The sequence below is a fragment of the Primulina tabacum genome, chromosome 10, assembly GCF_025594145.1.
Source record: "Primulina tabacum isolate GXHZ01 chromosome 10, ASM2559414v2, whole genome shotgun sequence".
In the NCBI taxonomy this organism is placed as follows: domain Eukaryota; kingdom Viridiplantae; phylum Streptophyta; class Magnoliopsida; order Lamiales; family Gesneriaceae; genus Primulina; species Primulina tabacum.
The window spans coordinates 889,985-909,760 of NC_134559.1; the positions used below are offsets into that span (position 1 = coordinate 889,985).

Consider the following 19,776-nt stretch of genomic DNA (forward strand, 5'->3'; position numbering starts at 1 on the left):
ATGGACAATTATATGAGTTTGTGTGAGTCATATATCAAACTAAAGAAATAATAAAAAAAACAAAATTTTGGCACAACTTTTTAATTTTTATATTGTGGTGGGATCCACACAATAAACATGGTTTAAAATTATGGACCATGTTTATCCTATAAATCTTGAACCTATAATTCTCAATGCAAAGTTTTTTGTTTGATAATGTTTATTTTATAAAACTCATGCCATGATCCTCCCATTGGAGGTGCTCTCATCAAGGACCAATGACTGTTTCTGTCCACCCAAATGCATCATAAATAGTACTGTCTTCATCCCATATATGTATGTAAGTAAACACACATTAAAGAAATTAATATATTTATTGATCATTAGTATATTTGAAACAAATAAAAAATATATAATTTTTTATATTTAAAAGGGATGAAGCATTATGGATTAAAATAAAATATTAAATCAACCGCTATTCAGATAACATATCAATAAATAATTTACAAGATTGCGAAAACTTTGAAAGCCCCGATACATATTATATACATATTTTTTATTTTTATTTTTATAAAAATAAACAATATATACGTATATCTATCCAATATGTCTAGCCACATATGATCTTGATCTGAGCCAAATATCTATTGCTCCACCCAAAAGATCGATCCATTACACCCAAATGGATAATAACTCCACGAGCATCAACAATCGGAAGCCCGAAAGAAGCAATAATTTTAACGAAAATGACCAAAATATCGATCACAGCAAAGAAATCGTGGAAAAAGAGGATTCAGTAGAGAAGATATTCGAGAGCAAAGAGGTTCCGCCATGGCAGAAGCAGCTCACCTTCAGGGCCTTCTTCGTGAGCTTTGTTCTGAGTATTCTCTTCACTTTCATAGTGATGAAGCTGAATCTGACGACGGGTATCATCCCTTCGCTGAATGTGTCGGCGGGGCTTTTGGGGTTCTTCTTCCTCAAAGTTTGGACCAAGTTTCTGGAGAAATCTGGGTTTCTCAGACAGCCTTTTACGAGGCAGGAGAATACTGTGATTCAGACCTGTGTTGTAGCTTCCTCCGGCATAGCCTTCAGCGGTACGCACCATCACTTAGCTTCATTATTGTCCATTTATTTTACCTGATTATTCTTTCGATTATCCATTTATATCATCTCTCTTTAAATATTGATTAGTTTGAGAATTTTGCCTTTTCTTTCTTGATTATTGTACTTGTGAAAAATATGACGAGAGCATGAAATACCTTATTATTATTTTTTATTTTAAAGGATAGTGAAGCCATGATATTCGTCAACAATTCGAATATTTGGGACAAAGTAATGAATATAATTTCATGAATCTCGAGAAATTAAGTTATCAAGAGGGCGATCGCCTTGCCTTGTCCCCATCTTTCTACGTTGATTTCTGGCAAAAAAAAAAAAAAAAATTAGTCCAACTTTTTTGCCAACCTGGCAACATGGATTAATATTTTAATTTTTAGTCTTTTGTGTGTATATATGAAATCTAATTAATTTAGAGCTTTCAAGGTTTTATATATATATGGAAAAAATTCATGTGAGACCGTCTCACTTGTATAATTTGTGAGATATATATCTTATTTGGGTCATCCATGAAAAAATATTCTTTTTTATGTTAAGAGTATTACTTTTTATTGTGATCATCGGTAGACTCGTATCACAGATAAAGATTTGTGAGACCGTTTCACAGAAGACTTAATATATATATATATCATGATTAGTATTTTACTAGCATATGTTACAACGCAAAAACAAAACTTTTGATAAGATAGTCGAGATTAATTTCTTACTTAATTAATTAAAAAATATTATATTTTATATCAAAAATATTTTTTCTCTCGAAATATTACCAATCGACCTGTCAGAATTACTCGTCATAATAACAAGCATTTATTGGGAATATTTCACCCTACATGTAGGGGCAGTGCCCTATGTGTAGATCCAGGGTCGAGATTTAGCCACAAGTACATGAGGTTCACAAATTTTTTTTAAAATCACAAATATGACTAAATCTGAACCATCTAAATCCTGTGAGACAGTGCCCCACAAGTAGCATCGAACGAACCCATTGAGTGGACCTTACCAACTGTATAGTGTACTTTACAAGTGAATGCATAGTGGGAAGACTTTTTGAAATATCAATGGTGGAGTTCAGATTCAGATGACAGCTAAAAAATTAATTAATTCAGGGAGCGTTTGTCATCACAAAAGAAATGATTTTTGGCTTGAAAAAATTATTTCAAAACTCGGTTTGTGTACTTTTTAGTGCCAGATTCTGAGTTAACTTCAATTTATTTAATCGAAATCGAAAAAACTGTTTTTATAAAATGATTATGAAAAGTTTAGAATGACTTCTTGATCAAACATTGCCCATTTTTACTTTCTGTTTTTAAACACTTTTGATTTTTCACCATTTCTTTATAATTTATTATTTAATTATTTCAGAATATGTTCCAAGCCCCACCATTATTGGTTATAAACTTATTTTCATCTATTTTTTTAGATATGATTATTAGTATATAGTTTTGCGTCGTGGATACGTTAGAACAATTTAGTCAACGGTCCAAAACTTAATGCATGCGAGGTTTTGATATTCAAGAATATGCAGAGGGTCCCAGATTTGGAAATATCAAAACTGAATTTGATGATATTTGTTTTGGGATTTAAAGATGATCTCAATCCCATGTGATCAGTCATCCAAAGTCAAGTCTTTACTATTTTTTGTCGTCTTCTAGTTTAATACATATACTTGATTTATTTCTCGACGAACAACAATATAGTTTGTAAATCTAATAATTATCCATTGAGTAAATGTAGTATACATACTGAATTTCTTGATGGCGGTCACGGTGACGATAAATCATTGAAACCCGCGATCGTCGACCGTTGATAAAATTACAGGAAAAGTGTTCTAAAGTCTAAAATTCATTGAGATCTCCCTGACTCCAAATTAAAGAAAAAGACTCCTGAATTTCCCAAATAAGAGAAAATGTTTGTAATGAGAATACAAACAAAATGATAAATGTGGAGTATGTGTTTGAATGTTCATTGAAATGCAGCTTTTGAATGAACAAATTTTGATCAATTAATTTTTACAGGAGGTTTTGGCAGCTATCTTTTTGGTATGAGTGAAACTATTGCCAAAACATCTACTGAAGCTAATGACTCACAAAATATCAAGAATCCAGCCCTCACGTGGATGATTGGATTCCTTTTTGTGGTTAGCTTTTTGGGACTCTTTTCCGTGGTGCCTCTCCGTAAGGTCTGTGCATTCTCTCTGACTCCATACTTCCATCTATTTGGTGCTGTTACTTGCCTTTATGGCTGTTACATGTCCTATATCGTTCTGGAACAAAGTGTGAGGGATTTTTCGAACTGAATTGGGGACGAACTCTCCTTTGAGATTATGGCCTAACATTGGTGCTCTAGTTGGGAAGCGAACTTAGAAAGAATTACCATTAGGTGCTGTCACTGTTCTGTAGGATTTTGATGGGAGATGGGGTGTGGTGTCAATTATGTACTACTTGTATCCCATATAGGTTAGATTAAGGTTGAAAGTCATCGAGAGTAGTGGGCATCGACTTCTCAATAGTTAGGCAGTTTCACTAGCGGTGGAATGACTTACACTCCCACCTTATTTAGGATATGGTGTTTCCTCTTTGACTTATTGCCTAGTGGTTTTATAAAGGAGATACATTCATATAGATTCTCATCTTTGAAATCACATATGTAATACTTGACATATTATGTATGTCGATTTGTCCTGTACAGAAACAGAAGTATAATATTCTCAATATTATCACTTAATTCCGAACTCAGAATCTGAATCTATGTTTTAAATGGTTTTCAGATAATGATCATAGACTTCAAACTGACATACCCAAGTGGGACGGCTACCGCTCACTTAATTAACAGCTTCCACACTCCTCAGGGAGCCAAGTTAGCAAAGTGAGCTCCAGTATACGATCACCATAAATCTTGTTTGGAAAACAGTATTTGAATGCACAAGTCTTCTAAATTTATTCGGTCTTGCTTGCCTCCAGGAAACAAGTGAGAGCCTTGGGGAAATTCTTCTCTTTCAGTTTCTTGTGGGGCTTCTTTCAATGGTTTTTCACTGCAGGAGATGGCTGTGGATTCGTTGAATTTCCAACTTTCGGTCTTAAAGCCTACAAAAACAAGTAAAAATAGCCTATATTGACTAACATCATGTAGTTAAATTTGCAGTCTTTATATTCTTGGTATTAGTTTAAGCTTTATACTTGTTGATCAAAAACCAGGTTCTACTTTGATTTCTCAGCAACATATGTCGGTGTCGGTATGATATGCCCATATTTGATCAATGTATCTTTACTAGTTGGAGCCATTCTCTCGTGGGGTATAATGTGGCCACTCATAGAGAATAGGAAAGGTGATTGGTACGCGGCAACGTTGGGGCCTAGCAGTCTCCATGGCATTCAAGGTTACCGGGTATATTAAAATACACTAAACTAAATCTTGAACGGTTCGATGGCCTATATATATAGCCTTTCTTGATTCTTTCACAGGTCTTCATTGCCATAGCCATGATCCTAGGTGATGGCCTATACAACTTCATCAAGGTCCTAAGCCGTACTTTACTCGGGTTGTACCAACAAATCCGTGATAAAAATTTAGGCTTAGCACTCCCAGTCGGTTCCGATTCATCTCCTTCAAATACTCCTTCAGTATCCTATGATGATGAACGTAGGACCCGACTTTTCCTCAAGGACAAAATCCCTACATGGGTCGCCATTTCTGGGTACATGCTACTTGCCACAATCTCTGCGGCAGCTCTTCCACACATTTTCCATCCACTCAAATGGTACTATATAATTGTCATGTATATATTTGCACCAACACTAGCTTTTTGCAATGCCTACGGATGTGGGCTCACCGATTGGAACCTAACATCGACCTATGGAAAGTTGGGCATATTCATGATTGGGGCCTGGGCTGGAGCCTCACATGGGGGAGTTCTTGCCGGACTAGCTGCTTGTGGAGTCATGATGAATATAGTCTCCACTGCATCAGACCTCACACAAGATTTCAAGACCGGATACATGACTCTAGCATCTCCCAGGTCCATGTTCGTGAGCCAGGTGATCGGGACTGCTATAGGTTGTGTAGTCGCACCGTGCGTATTTTGGATATTCTTCAAGGCATTCCCCGATCTTGGCACGTTGGGCTCACAATATCCGGCACCGTATGCGACTGTCTACCGTGGCATCGCTATCTTGGGGGTCGAGGGGTTTTCATCTCTGCCAAAGAACTGTCTCACGCTCTGTTGTGTTTTCTTCATAGCAGCAATCGTCATCAACGCATTAAGAGACATTGTAGGGCCAAAATGGGCTAGATTTATTCCTATCCCAATGGCTATGGCTATTCCTTTCTATCTCGGGCCATACTTCACCATTGATATGTGTCTGGGGAGCTTGATTCTTTTCATTTGGGAGAATGTGGATAAGGCTAAGGCCGATGCGTTTGGACCGGCAGTGGCTTCGGGACTGATATGTGGAGATGGGATTTGGACATTGCCCAGTTCCATCTTGGCTTTGGCTGGTATAAAGCCTCCGATTTGTATGAAGTTCCTGTCAAGAAAAACTAATGCACGCGTGGACACTTTCTTGGGTAAGAACTAGTTTGCTCAGCTGCGTTTTCTTTTGTATCCACAGTGTACCCTTGCGATTTCCCGGTTTCATAAATATAAATATTTAAGTACTATTAAGGGTAATGTAAATTTTATCCAGTGCTTTTTCGTGAACGAAAATGGCTATATGCTAGAGTTGCTAATTTTCATTCTTCTGTTTTTTAGTTACGTGATAGTTTTCTTTTTTGACTATAAGAAGTATTTTCAATTTTTCGCGCACGTGCTCTAATTAACTTGAGTAGATTTCTTGTGAGACGGTCTCACAAATCTTTATCTGTGAGACGGGTTAATCTTTCCGATATTCACGATAAAAAATAATACTTTTAGCATAAAAAGTAATACCCCTATCGATAAACGATTCGTCTCACAAAATACGACTCGTGAGACCGTTTCGCGCAAGTTTTTGCCAATTAATTTTATAAAAAAAAATGTTTTTTGTATTAGAAAAATAGTTATCTGATCTTCATTTCTAAGAGGATTTCTGTTGTTGCTCCAAAATTTTAGCCAACTTGATATGCATTAGTATTTTTACTTTTAGAATCTTGTGTATATGAGATGTAATTTAATTCGGAGTTGGTTGAAGGGTTATGTTTCATTAGCTTATAGCAATTACAAGTATTATCTCCGTCATAATTATATAGATTATTTTTTTAAAACTATTTTAGCATATATATAGCGAAACATCTACAACTAAAACACTACTAGAAATTTTTTTTGTAACTCATTTACGAAAAATACATTTAAATACATGCATGCAATAATTATCGACAATCACACATTTTAAAAAATACTCAACTACTGGGTAAAAATATTACAATTTAAAAAAATTCAAATTGATAGCCATCATCATATAAAAGATAAAAATGTATAAAAATATCCATGTTTTACTCCTAAACTCATAAACGTATAATGCGGAAAAGCATGAGATTAACAATTATGTCCGCAGGAAAAGGAGAAGCAAGGCTGATGGAGTTCTCATGAGAGCACACTGCACAAGAATATCTCAGGAAGATTCGAAATTTCAAAATCAATTTATGATTCATACAAAAGATAAGATGGTTTGCATAAGATCTTGGCAACAATTATCCAAAATGTGGTACTCAAGGGATCTCCTAAACTGTGTGAACCACCAACTTTTAAGTAATCAAGTATTGAAAAGAAGTGTTGAAACATCGAATGGTGCACGGAGGTATGTGATCACACGTTACAATCAAATCAAATCAAGTAAAGAGATCTCTATTTGCTTCTCATGATTAATGAAGTTAGTTTCTTGATTTTGGAATCTCAACAATGTGAGCAACTAATTGAAAACATGGCTACTGCTATTTCAGATCTGTTGAACAAAGGTGACTCAAAGTACAATTTGGATCCTCTCGAAATGGTCATGCATTATCCTTTTTTTGTACAAAGAAAACTTGAATAATACAACCATTAAAGTACACCAAGTAACACGATTTAATATTTGAGTTCAGAAATAATTTATCAGTACATTCTCAAGGACATCCATAAATAGCTCTCTCACATGAATCGTCCATAGACTTCAATTCCTTACTTAGAAGACTAACGTGATCAGGAAAGGGAAATGAGTAGAGAATTAGTTACCTCTTGCTTCAACTCCACATAAATGTTTAAGCAACTGCTGAAATCAAAACCTGCAAGAAACACAAGACATGTTTTCTCAGATTGATAACTCGCGCATTCCCGGTTTCTTGCTAACTTCAGCACACAATTTTGCTCTCTGGATAATGTTTCACACATAATTCGACTTCTATATAAAAGAACCAATTTTCTTGCTAAGTTCACTTCATTTTATCACCGTGAATCATTTGTTCATTTCTTCTACACCATCCCCTTCTCAAAATTCCACACTGTTTGACTCGTGGCCATCTTCATTCCATCTACGGCACCCCCGAGATCAAGAAGTTTCCTTCGAATATCATAAACGGGGTTTGTCTCAATCAGGCATCCCCTCTCATAAGCCTCCCTCAAGAACACCGTGTGCCTTTTACCTTTGGTCGATAGACAGAAAATCCCGGGATGGTCAAGGAACAAATCCCTCATATTCAAATCAATTCCAAACCACTTCCTAAAATGGCTTATATGCTCCACTTCCACCAGCTTCTCCAAAGTCGATTCCCACAGTCCTCTTTTCCACTTTCATCGTTCTACTATCAGTAACCCTCTTCTGCATTTCTTTGAACCCCATTTCCTCACAAGGACCGATATCAGGCAACCTCTGCCATTCCTTAACTTTGTCCTTAAAATGCTTCTCCGATCGCATCCCTGGTGGAAACCCATGATTGAAACTGTACTTTAACTCAGTCCTATCTAGACGACAGTCCTCTTTACAGCACTCCACAAGCCTCCAATACTCAACAACAGGAACTAGACATTCATCCAGCACCTTATGTTCGTTAAGTATCAAGACGGGTCTTCGTCTCAGTACCATCTTGAAGCAAAAAAAGGTTAGAATTCTAAAGTCAACGGGGAGACCTAGTTCTCTCCAGACCTTAAAAATCACTCGAAGTGGTAGCCTTTTGGTCAATGACATGGACATAAGCTTCACCAACCCGGTGACAGCAAGCGGCATATATTTCTCAATGGAATCGGATTCTAGACGAACGAGGTGGAACGCAGCAGGCGTGAGAGTGCAGAAAGATTGGAGCTTTGTGGGGTGATTGAAAATGCGGAAGATGCGGGATATCTTCGGGGGAAAGCTGCAGGGCCGCGGTTGAGATGGAGGGTTTGGGAGAGACGGTGGAGAAAGTCAAGGGAGACGGAAGGTGGGTGGAGTAGAGGTTAAGGAGAGAATGAGGTCTTGCATGGAGACTACTTTGAGCAGATTCTTGTAATCGTCCGTGAGCTACTCGATGGTGGGGTCTGGGTGCCTCGAGGCTACATACTGCATGGAGGTGGTTTTGGCGCGGCAGAGGAGGAGGAAATTGGCAGCGGCGGTTTTCTTGCCGAGTGTTCTGATGATTCGAGTGGCCATTTTTTTGGCCGATTGTTGATGTACGCACACTGTTTAACTATATATACATAATTAAATATTTCAGGACAATAAATAATAATTTCTAAGGAAATGATTTAAATAAAATTAAAGTTACAATCATATTGTTTCATCATATCGAAATTTTGCAGTCTCAGACTCGGACCGGAGCAACGCAGTCTTCTGGGTCAGTCCTGATTAAAAGCTTTTTACATCGTTGATTGCCATGGTTTGGGGCCTCTTTCCCGTCGACCCATTATCAGGTATCCCATTCCCACATAATACCTTTAACTCAGCATCATATGTTTTTGCTTGAGGAATTTTGTCGAACACTTCGCCTTCGTTGAGTAAAAACAAGATGCCAACTTTATCTCACGTACATAAGCATATCTCCTGGAAAGGAAGAAATTAAACAATCGCAAATAAACGCTTTATTACGAGAGATTCAAGGAGCAGTTGAAGTGGTTATGTTTGTAGCTTTAGTTTTGTATTTTGTTAGTTAATGTTTGTTTCTTAAAGCGAATTTCAGTTTTAGCAATGAAAATAATTTCGTAAACAAATTACTTTCTATCGAAAACCAAGTATTTATTTGAGAAAAATAGAAAATAATATTTCTCTTTCCCATCATATAGTTAGTTATTTATTTTTTGTCGAATGGCAGAATTCTAATGATACTTCGACCTTACGGAATTTGGCAGGTGAAAATCTGTATCATATTTTCAGTAAAGGAACATACAAAGTGGGTCGAAAAGGTACCTGGCATTATGATTTTGGAAAGATTATATTATGTTAGGCCCTTGAACGAGTTACTTTGATTTCTCAATTCAGAAACATTGATTCATTGCAGTTCACGATGTCCCCAATCAAACATCAACTTTTAGTTATGAAAATGATTCTGCGGTCAAGAACACCATGATGTTTTATCTAGTTCATCTACTGAATTATGTAGGAAGATGGTTGAGTTTTATTGAAGTTCTTTAAGAATTGTGGATTATGTATTCATGTGCAAGTCAAAGACAGACTAGAGGGAAAAACAGCTAAAAAGATTGTCTGCTTTCAGTCTAATTTTGTCTACAAATTAATGTCTCATGAGCATCTGCGGTTATACTTAATACTCATGAAACTATTTTGTAGGATGTGATATAATCATTGACAAAGATAAAGGAGTTTCAAGGATCCATGCAGAAATTATCATTGATGAAATGATCTGCATGGATCATTTAGAGAAGAAAGCTTCAAAGCTTTCCTCCAAAGTTCGAATAAGAGACTGCTCCAAGTATGGAACATTTATTAATAAGAATCTGGATTTTAAGGAAAATGTTCATGAATTTCCCAATAAAGAAGCATTGCTGAAGGATGGGGACCTGGTTTCGTTTGGAACTGGCAGTGCTACCTACAGGTCCCAAGTTTTTCCAGATTTCATCATTTCCGCATTGATCTATCTGTAGTTAATTATTTAATTTATCACTGTTGGTCTAAATTTTATGAAAGTGGCGTAACAATGTGTTTGTTGTTGGTCATATGCAGGTTTTCTTTTGTTCCCCTCGTATTTTTCAAGTGCTCATCCAAGCCTTCAGAGATGAAACAGTTGGAAGAAAAGATATCATCGATTGGTCAGTGAGTTACTGTGAAGACCATATGTTACACCTAAATCAGCATCATTTAGCTGTCTGCGGTTATATTTGAATATTAAATTTCATGGAGGCTAAATGTGATTTTATGATGAAATCTTGGATAGACAAAGTATTTCTGTTCCAGGAAATGAACAAATGTTTGATAAGGGACTAGAATATAATTGCACTTGAAAGGGTGGTTCGGCTACCGGTTTCGTCATTCAATTACAAGGGGAGGAATGTGATTGGAGAACTTATCGACTTTTTCAGTTTTACTCCACACATTGAGAAAGAGCATCAATAATCGCTGACCATACCGAACATTTTTGGCTTACTGTTTTTACCAGTTTAACTTTTTTCCTTATATAATTATCATTTAAAACATGATTAGTTATTTTGCACCATTACCATGATAAACCACCACATTAAGGCTGTGTTTGGATAGAAAGATTTTATTTGATAAAGGATTTGGAAGAATGAATACGATAATTTGGGCATAGAACTGTCTAGTTAAAAGTAATTCAAAATTAAAATTGAAGGATTTAAAGTCTGTGGATTTTTAAATTATGCCAATCATTTGAGTGATTTATAAATCTAAATCCACTAAATCCTTTTATCCGAATGCAGCCTAGGAGAATAATGTAATCATATCCAATTGTTTCACTGTCTTAATCATCATCTAAACCATCGTGCTAACCCAAATCAAGTAATTGAGGTATTCTTCGTGAGTTATCTCCTCTCTGTCTCTTCTATGATGTTAATATTTTGAAGTTTATGATTAATAAATTCTTCATTTAGGTGCGTGTATCAGTCAAAACTGGACTTCTCAATGCACCCATATGGTAGTCGATGACTTTATCCCTGTCACACATCAGATTATTGATGCTGTAGTGGCTAAAAAAAGCATTATCCAATTTAGTTGGATAGAGGTACAGTCACATCCTTCCTAGAGTTGATGTGTTTCATTTGCATTTCAAAATTAATATCTTCTAATTGATGAGCTTTTGAGTTCAGTTGATTGCAGGAAAAACTATTTGCACCGAAATACCCAGCTCCCTCTCGTAAGCATGTCATTGAGTTTCATTCCTTGTTGGATTACTGACAATAAGCATGCTGTAGTTGAAGATACTTTTATGGAACCTAACACATCCCTGGCCTAAATTTATCAGGTACTCTCCAAGTTTGATGTTAGAAGGGATACACGTCAAAGTTACGGACCCTCGATCTCGAGAACAATGTTTGAGAAGATACACTTTTCTGCTGGAATCTTTACAGAAGGTGGCTGCTCTGGCACTTCACAATAGTTTTTTTCAAGTAGCAGTTGGTTTCCATTTTCTTTTATATCCCATCTATTGAAAGAAAGCGGCAACACATTAATATTATCATATGAAGAAGTATGCATTTGACTAAGTACATTAGGAGTTACCGAATGAAAGGCAGTACATATACGTATGGACATTTATATGCATAATGGTAAGTGATATTCTAGTACATCTCTCCACACGATGAAGTCAAAATTTGTTTCATGTCGAGTATTTGTTGTTCTTTGACACAGAATACAAGGGCCGGGGGAGTCTTTTCTTAAAACGTCTAACTTCTTTTTATTAACATTCTGGGACTTGTTTTATGATTTTGAATGTGAGATTCATATACCGTGTCAATGTGTTTGTGGAGGTGCAAGTTCATGTCGTCATCTTTTTAGTTTTTTAGAATTTTCTCATAATTCTCATGGAAGGACAAGCCCTACTGGCTTTTTACGTTTACATGACCACCACCATATATAGCAGAGTTGACAGCTGTTATTAATATTTCACCAAAGTGTCTTTTATTTATTCTTTACCCGTCTCAGCTTCAAATATTTATGTTAATTTTGTGCTCAACACTTCATTTCCGTCCTTTATTTTCTGTATTTTTTGAAGTATAAATTCAAGGAAAAGCTGCAGTTATTATTGGATGTGGGTGGTGCAGAAGTAGTCTTCGTCGAAACTTTAGATGATATCAAGGTATACATCATTGTTTTCTCTTTCTTCTTTATCGCTCGTCAATAAACCATGTTACGTAGGAGTAATTCGATTCGTTTTTCTCACAGATCCCTTGTCTGTGCTGAATTAAGAAATTGATCTAATATTCTACAAAATTACCTACTGTTTTTCGAAATCTTGCTCTCTTGGTTTGCATCATATATTGAACAGTGGAAGGTGCGGTAGTCACCTAACACCTCAATTTTGTTTGTGGAACTCCATTATTTTCTTTGAGAACCATAAGTACTAGTTCAGAGAAGTATTCTTTGTCTGTAAGTGGGTTGTATCGTTCTATAAAGGTTAGTTGATAGGGATGGCAATGGGACGGGCGGAGGCGGAGGCGGAGGCGGAGGCGGGTTTGCCATCCCCATCCCCGTCCCTGAATTCCATCCCCACCCTCATACCCGCCTCGATCCCCGCTTTTTCGGGTTCAAGGAATCCCCAAACCCGAAACTTCGGGAATAAACTTCCAATCCCCGCCCTCATCCCCGTTTCAAAAGTATTAATATGGCAAGACGATGACGGATTCAGAAATTTTCTCCAACCAAAACTTATTATTATATATTATTATTAGTTATAATAATAATATCAATATTAATACTAATATCATTAATAATAGTATTATTATTAATATAAAAAATAATATTATTATATTATTAATATTAATAATCTTATTATTTTATTATTGATATTATTTTCGGGGGCGGGTTCGGGGATGAGGATAATAATCTCATACCCGTCCCAACTATATCGGGGATTTTAAAAAATCCCCGAACCCGAACCCGAAAAAATCGGAGATCCCCATCCCCGTTTCGGGTTTTCCCTGCAGGGCTCCAAACCCGTGGGAAAGTTGTCATCCCTATTAGTTGAATTTCCTACTCATTTACTCAAGTGGATGTGTTCTTTGCAGAGCTTAGGAGAAAAAACTGGCCACTTGGTGTGTGTATTTCCGACTGGATCAACGAACACCAGGAGTTTTCACAACTTTAGTTCTGTGCCTAGCGTGAAAGAGTTGGAACTGATTTCAGCTGTTTTTTCTGGGCATCTCGACCCTTCTATGATTATATCAGCTCCTGGTAAGTATTTTGCACTACTAATATGCTAATATTTTCTTATAATAGGATGAAACTGTTTTGTCGTTTTGGAGCTTGGTTGTGCAACTGTTTACGATGGGGCTGTGCACTTAAATTAAGTTGTTTACGGAACAATGTCTAATGAATGACTATCAAGGATTGGAGAACTGCGATCTTAATATAATCATAATGTAGGATATTTTCCTGTTCTTAGAGTCTCAGAGTACTGCAGCCCTACCCAGCCTGTACCAAAAGATACATCCACGTTCAAGCCTGTTTTGAGTTCAACTAGGCATGTGTTCTGTTTCAGCTTCAATGCTTCACTTTCTCGATAATGTCTTTAGCTTTGTGGAGCTTGACCTTACTCGACTGCCAGCTGCTTTGTCTTAGCTGCTTTTGAGTTCAACAATTAATTTACTCGTATAATTGTATTTATGCAGTGGTTGTCACATCTTCATGCTCCACAGATGAGACAGTTGTGGCAGATTCTGACGTAGACATGGAAACTGTCACATCTATCCGCAAATCCACTGTAGTTGATTTGATAGGGTCTGCTGATAATTCAAGCAAAGAAAAGATAACGATCCACAAGGTGGAATTGGCTGAAAGTGATTGCCAAGCAGGACCTGCTGTTCATGCCATAGAATATTTTGGGCAGTAACAGTGGTCAGAATACGGTCGTGGTCAAATCCATTGACAATGAAAGCCAAGGATTTATACCTCCCACTCGTGATCCTGATCATCCTGATAGTTCTTGCTCTAATCCTGCCAAGTCCAATACCGTTGCTGCCTCCTTCTCAAGGGATGGAAAAGATGGTGATGCTTTGAGAATGGCTAAGACTGAGAATCTTGATATTATATTTAGCCAAGATCTAATTGCTAGAGAGTATACACCACTATCTCATCATTCTTCAACTGATGGTGTTGCGATAAACTTCAAACGCTTCAGGAAGGTATTGGAAACAAGTCTTGAATTTATAATACACTTTAGATTGATGTTTGATCTTTGTTGTTTCTGTTAATCCAAATTATTTTTGGCAGTTCCCATACCCTAACACATCTCTTTTATTTCATCTTTTCCCACCTTCGCTCCCCGTATTTTTTTTAGGTGCACTTCCGCACATTGGTGCACACAAAAACTTAATAGCACTTGATCTCTTGAACTGCAATTCAATATGTATGTCGAAAATGTGGGTTTCTCTTTCATATATGGGTTGCCTGAATTGAATATGTTTTGGCTAATGTTTCTTCGTATGTATTTTAAATTCTTGGTGTTTTTTTTATTTTGGATCATTGTGGCCTGAACTTTAGATGGATGTTCCATCGGGTAACAGCTTCAACAACCTCGTTCCGTTTGCGAAGTATCCATATCAGTATGCTTCATTTCCCTGCTTCCGTTCTGCTTCTCCACTCCTTTCTTAAGTATCCATATCAGTATACTAAGAGATTAAATTTTTTTTAGCGAGGCCGACTATGGGAATGAGGATGTGGCAGAATCTATAAAATCGGAGAAAAAGCGCGAACAGATGGAAACTATTGCTGAGGACTTATTTAACTATGAAAAGGTGTGTGGATTACATAAAACATCATAAAATTTTACATGTGGAAATTTTTTACCATCGTTGATATGTGCAGGGTCGAAAACGTGGCGCAGCTGCTGCACTTCGTGGAGTTTTTACTCGTAATTAATTGAGGTATTATATCTAGACCCTGAATGTGTAAATGTGGTAGATATTTGTTCATGTGTTGGAGATCTTTCGTTTTTGTGCTCATGTAAAAGAGTCTTTTCTCAGAAATGTTGAAAATCTCGTCATATTTTCTACTTGTTTTGAAGATAGTTAACGAGGCTTAGCTTTTTGTGTGGAGAACAATGATGAGATTACGATTGTCGAACATTTTGTATTTGGGCAGTCTGCTATTGTTAAATACGGGACGCCGTGAATTCTCTGTTGATCGATCTTGCTTACTTTATGCAAGCTTTTAGCATACTCGTTGTTTGTATGACGTGTGTAGTGCGAGTTAATTTTTTGAAGACTTTTGCTGGCTCTTTGTATGAAACAATTTCTGTAAATTTCGACTTTTGAGAGGCAGATTTTGATCTGAAATTAGAAAAAGTTCTTGCTTTTTTCCTACTCAAAATTCCCAATTAGAACTTTAATTTTGTAAGAACTTCTTAAATCTAAAGTAATTGCTTAATCTTTTCCAGGTTAGAACATGTGAAATACAAACTTTTTCTTGCGTGAACTTTCAGATTCAATATTTTAAAAAGGAGAGGTACGTACAGTGTAATTTCTTATTAAAAAAAACAATTATTTTTCAAAGCAATAATCTGCAAAACCTCGTCAACTTATGCGGACCGTTACTTATTTGCCTTGAAAGTCCATCACGTGATTTCCTTTTTTATATTTTTTTTAGTTTCTTTACCTGGACTTATTAAAAATAAATTTATTTTTGTACGTAGGTTTTAAAAGTAATAATTAATTATCTTTGTGTATCCATATTTTAAATATGATGAGTGTGTGTTGTATAGATTATTTCTTGTATATACGCTTCTTATATTAAATTGATTTAATAAGTAAAATATGGAGAGCCAATGGTTGCACACCATATATATATATATATATATATATATATATATATATATTAAAAAGGTACTTTTGTATATTGGTCTATTGATATGTTATTTTTTTTGGTTGTTACATTCGTGTAAATTTGTTTTTAAATATAATGTTAAGAGAGTTAATTTTGAAAAAAGTTGTTCAAGTGAAGTTATTCCCCAAATTTCTTATTATTCCATGCTCAAACAGTAGGTGCACTAAAACAATGGATGAGTAAAGAAGCAAAGAATATGCGAATTTGTTATGTATATGTGTGTGTATATATATATATATATATATATATGTTTGACTATGGAAATGAAACTTCTTACATTTGCATTAAAAAAAAAGAGTTTTTATTTCTATAATAATAATAATAATAATGACTTATTCAAGGGGATGACTATGAATGCCAGCAGATGTGGTCACCATCATAGGTACTCAAGATATTGTGTTTGGAGAGGTGGATAGATAGGACTAGTACTTTCTCGATCAGGACCCTAGCTTTATTACGAGCCACGGAAATAGGATTGACTAGCGATTCCGAAGAAACTGGAGTTACATCTCTTTTCCATTTCCATTCAAGAGTTCACAAGCAATGCATTTATCAAATTCAAAGTGGATTCGGCCTCGGAAACGTTCTGATGTGATCAATCGAATCATTGCTATTTGACTCGGACCTGTTCTAAAAAAGTCGAGGTATTTCGAATTGTTTGTTGACACGGACAAAGTTAAAGCTTTTATTTGAATGCTGAGCACAGAAAAGATCTCAGAACAGTTTTCCAGAAGCGTTCGCGAATGCATACCGGAAAATGCAACAGAACGAGGACAGGACTTTCTTTCTCTATCTGGCATTCGAGGCTGAAGATGTATGAAACGAAAGTGCGCGCAGTGGCAGCCCGTTTCGAAGCCCTTTCTAGTTAGCGCTTTAGGTTGATTGCAGCTAGCGCGCTTGACTAATAAAATAAGATAGAAAGTAAGGCCCTTCCCGTCCATTGAGTGAGTTAGATTGCTCAACTTCGGGTACTTTCAAGGCTCACACTACAATAAGAGTCCTTCGCAGACCAAGAACGGAAACGGAAGCCTTTCGACTCACTTCCAATTCTCTCTTAAATAAAGAAAGCTCGCCCTCGAGCCCTGGGCCAGTCGGCCGGACTCATACTAATGCTAGGACTTGTCGCAAGCAAATTCGGAAATGAAAGAAGTTTACCGAAAGCCCTTGGTACTTGTCTGATCAATCACACTGATAGCTTCAATAGTTCACTGAAATTTTTTGTTTTTATTCTTTTCCCTGGCGCAGCTGGGCCATCCTGGACTGATCAGAAGTACGTAAGTAGGCCCTCCCCCTTCTATAATAGGGGGCAGTGCTACCTATAGAACGGGAATATTCATCCTCTCTTAAAGTCCTTTATGGATTTCGAGTCGGGAATAGAGCTGTGGCAAGCAATATGGATCGGCCTTTACTCTCTCTATAAAAAAAGCAAAGTGAGAACTTTGTTCGATTTTTTAGTCTATCTATAAGAGGAGATTATATGAAAAATGTAACCGATCCTTTCGTTTCTTTAGGTAACTGTCTCATGGTAGCCTGCTCCAGTCCCCTTACGAAACTTTCGTTATTGGGTTAGCCATACACTTCACATGTTTCTAGCGATTCACATGGACGAGTCTTTCTGGTAGGTATTCTTAAGTCTATCATATCTGTAACCTCTGATATTCACCTGTAGCTTGCTAAATCTCTATCATCTATAATGAAGTATTTATATGAGACGGACCCACGAGCTTTCGATTTGGATGAGGATACAGTTAAGAATATACTTGAACGGCTTTTTGTTCAATTTCTCGTGAAGTCAAATTCTCATCAGTACGGGTCAACGGAATAGCCCCCCGGCCTCGGATGTCCATATAAAGGATACGACGAGCATAAATATCCTCTTTAATTTTCAATATCGATTTATTAGTAAAAAACCTTCTCCAACTTTTGAATTGTCGAAACAAGAACTTTATGTAAGAGTTCATCAAAGGAGTCGTTCCCCATCCCGGAGCTACTTTACCGTATTCCGAATTCAATGGTTTTAATAAACTCCCTACAGTAGTTTCCTTTGTGACAGAAATCTACTCTATTGACTGATATTGATTATCCCATTTCAACGTGAAAGTCTATGAAAGAGGAGCTATTCTTCTTCTATAGAAAAAGGGAGGCACTAGAATTCACCCTAAAAGTCTCTTGTGACTATCTTGATGGCTTTTGTTCCCCTCTTTCGAGAAAGGGAAATTTGCATCAAAGTATTCTCTAGCTCTGAATCCCCAAAATATCCTATCTCTAGCTACATATCTTATCTTTGTTGCCCGGGCCTCAACTTCACCTAATGTGAAAATGTTACTGACCGAAATGTATTAAATCAAAATGGAAATCATTATTCCAACAATTATCTTAACCCTTGCCCCGTGAGCCCAAAAAGCGTGAGGGGCAAAGGGTATAACTGAGGGATGAGAGGTCCCCTCCCTTAGAGCTGCAACATTGAACCAATAGCTACACTGATATGCTCAATCAGTCGGGCTCCTCACCCGAGAAGCCCTCCCTCGTGCTGCTAGGCGAAGATGGCAGCTAGCTCTTACTTTCCCCCCTCGCCAAGCGAGTTGTTCCGCTTTCCTAAAAGCACATCTTATCTCATTTCCCTGATCAAACTAGAAGTTACCAAGGAACCATGCATAGCACTGAATAGGGAGCCGCCGAATACACCAGCTACACCTAAAATGTGAAATGGGTGCATAAGGATGTTCGTGAAACTATTCCTCAAGCAAGGCAGACGATAAGTCATCGAAGGGTTTGTGTGAATAATAGAATGGTAAACATTATTCATTTTAAAGTGTCCCACGGTGATATAACAAGTAAAGAGATCTATTCATTGATAAGAAAAGAAAAAACGTGAACGGGGGTTTGTCATCATCCAATTGTTTTCGAATGGGTCCATTCAACGATGTAAAATATCAAAATGTCATAAAAGAATCAATCAAAATGACTATCAAACTGATCTGAACTGTTTCAAAGACCCAACGTGCATTTTTTTTGCATTGGGCTCATTCATTAACTGATAGAAACATCAGTTAATCCGCCATATTTTTTCTTGACAGTGACAGAAAAATAAGATAAGGAGATGGCTCCATATGCTCTGATTCATTAATTGGCCCTTTTTGGCGTGAGTTGCTTAGTGTTAAGTGTATAGCCACAAAGAAATTACACAAGGCATTTCACACTAGCTTTTCGGAAGGAATAAAAAAAGCAGGCTGTTCGCAGAACGAGTATCAAGTCTTTCATAAATGCTTTATGGATGGTTCCGACGGACAATAGGACTTGGAATTCCCATCAGAAGGTGTCTTTCAGTGGTCATAGAAGAAGTCGTGTCCGCCCCGGTTCTAAACTTCAGTCCAATCAAATGATCAGCGGCTGCCAATATGTCTCGTGGTAACAAAAATGTATTGTTCTGGGATATATCAAGGCTTGTACAATGCTCAAGGCTCTCGGCTGAGTAGTAGGTTAGTTAGTGGGGGGTTTCGGGGAAGACCTATGTGGGGCACCTTTTGGGTGTGGGAATCTGATTCATTGATTTGATTGAACCTAGCGGGTAGCGCGCTACGGCTTTGAAGCTGACATGGGACAAGGCCTTCTTCTCCACTTCTTCGGATTCGGATGTAGATGTTTGGCTAAATGGTCGTCTCCATTTTCGTGAAACTATTCCTCAAGCAAGGCAGACGATAAGTCATCGAAGGGTTTGTGTGAATAATAGAATGGTAAACATTATTCTTAG

The 19,776-nt window shown here is 37.0% G+C and overlaps 2 protein-coding genes and 1 pseudogene across 2 annotated transcripts; 2 read left to right on the forward strand and 1 right to left on the reverse strand.

The window, feature by feature from the left end:
- The first annotated feature begins 592 nt into the window (after nucleotides 1-592).
- Nucleotides 593-5,827, forward strand: LOC142505148 (putative metal-nicotianamine transporter YSL7). The gene is made up of 6 exons (XM_075617998.1): nucleotides 593-1,073; nucleotides 3,111-3,274; nucleotides 3,863-3,960; nucleotides 4,056-4,190; nucleotides 4,290-4,479; nucleotides 4,557-5,827. The coding sequence occupies exons 1-6, from the start codon at nucleotides 662-664 to the stop codon at nucleotides 5,667-5,669; spliced, it is 2,112 nt and encodes a 703-aa protein (XP_075474113.1). The 5' UTR covers nucleotides 593-661; the 3' UTR covers nucleotides 5,670-5,827.
- Nucleotides 5,828-7,516: 1,689 nt separating this feature from the next.
- Nucleotides 7,517-8,845, reverse strand: LOC142505106 (protein ROOT PRIMORDIUM DEFECTIVE 1-like; annotated as a pseudogene).
- Nucleotides 8,819-15,326, forward strand: LOC142505105 (nibrin homolog). Its single transcript, XM_075617934.1, is given in 14 exon segments — nucleotides 8,819-8,929; nucleotides 9,365-9,418; nucleotides 9,801-10,065; nucleotides 10,194-10,279; nucleotides 11,078-11,208; nucleotides 11,294-11,340; nucleotides 11,449-11,557; nucleotides 12,199-12,282; nucleotides 13,211-13,376; nucleotides 13,814-14,018; nucleotides 14,020-14,326; nucleotides 14,685-14,746; nucleotides 14,836-14,938; nucleotides 15,009-15,326. Coding segments are annotated over 14 exon segments (1,710 nt in total). The 5' UTR covers nucleotides 8,819-8,892; the 3' UTR covers nucleotides 15,063-15,326.
- The last annotated feature ends 4,450 nt before the right edge of the window (nucleotides 15,327-19,776 follow it).

Coding starts and splice junctions, on each gene's coding strand:
- LOC142505148 (XM_075617998.1), top strand. CDS start 662: ATGGATAATAACTCCACGAGCATCAACAATCGGAAGCCCGAAAGAAGC. Junction 4,191..4,289: donor CTTAAAGCCTACAAAAACAA/GTAAAAATAGCC, acceptor ATCAAAAACCAG/GTTCTACTTTGATTTCTCAG. Junction 4,480..4,556: donor ATGGCATTCAAGGTTACCGG/GTATATTAAAAT, acceptor ATTCTTTCACAG/GTCTTCATTGCCATAGCCAT.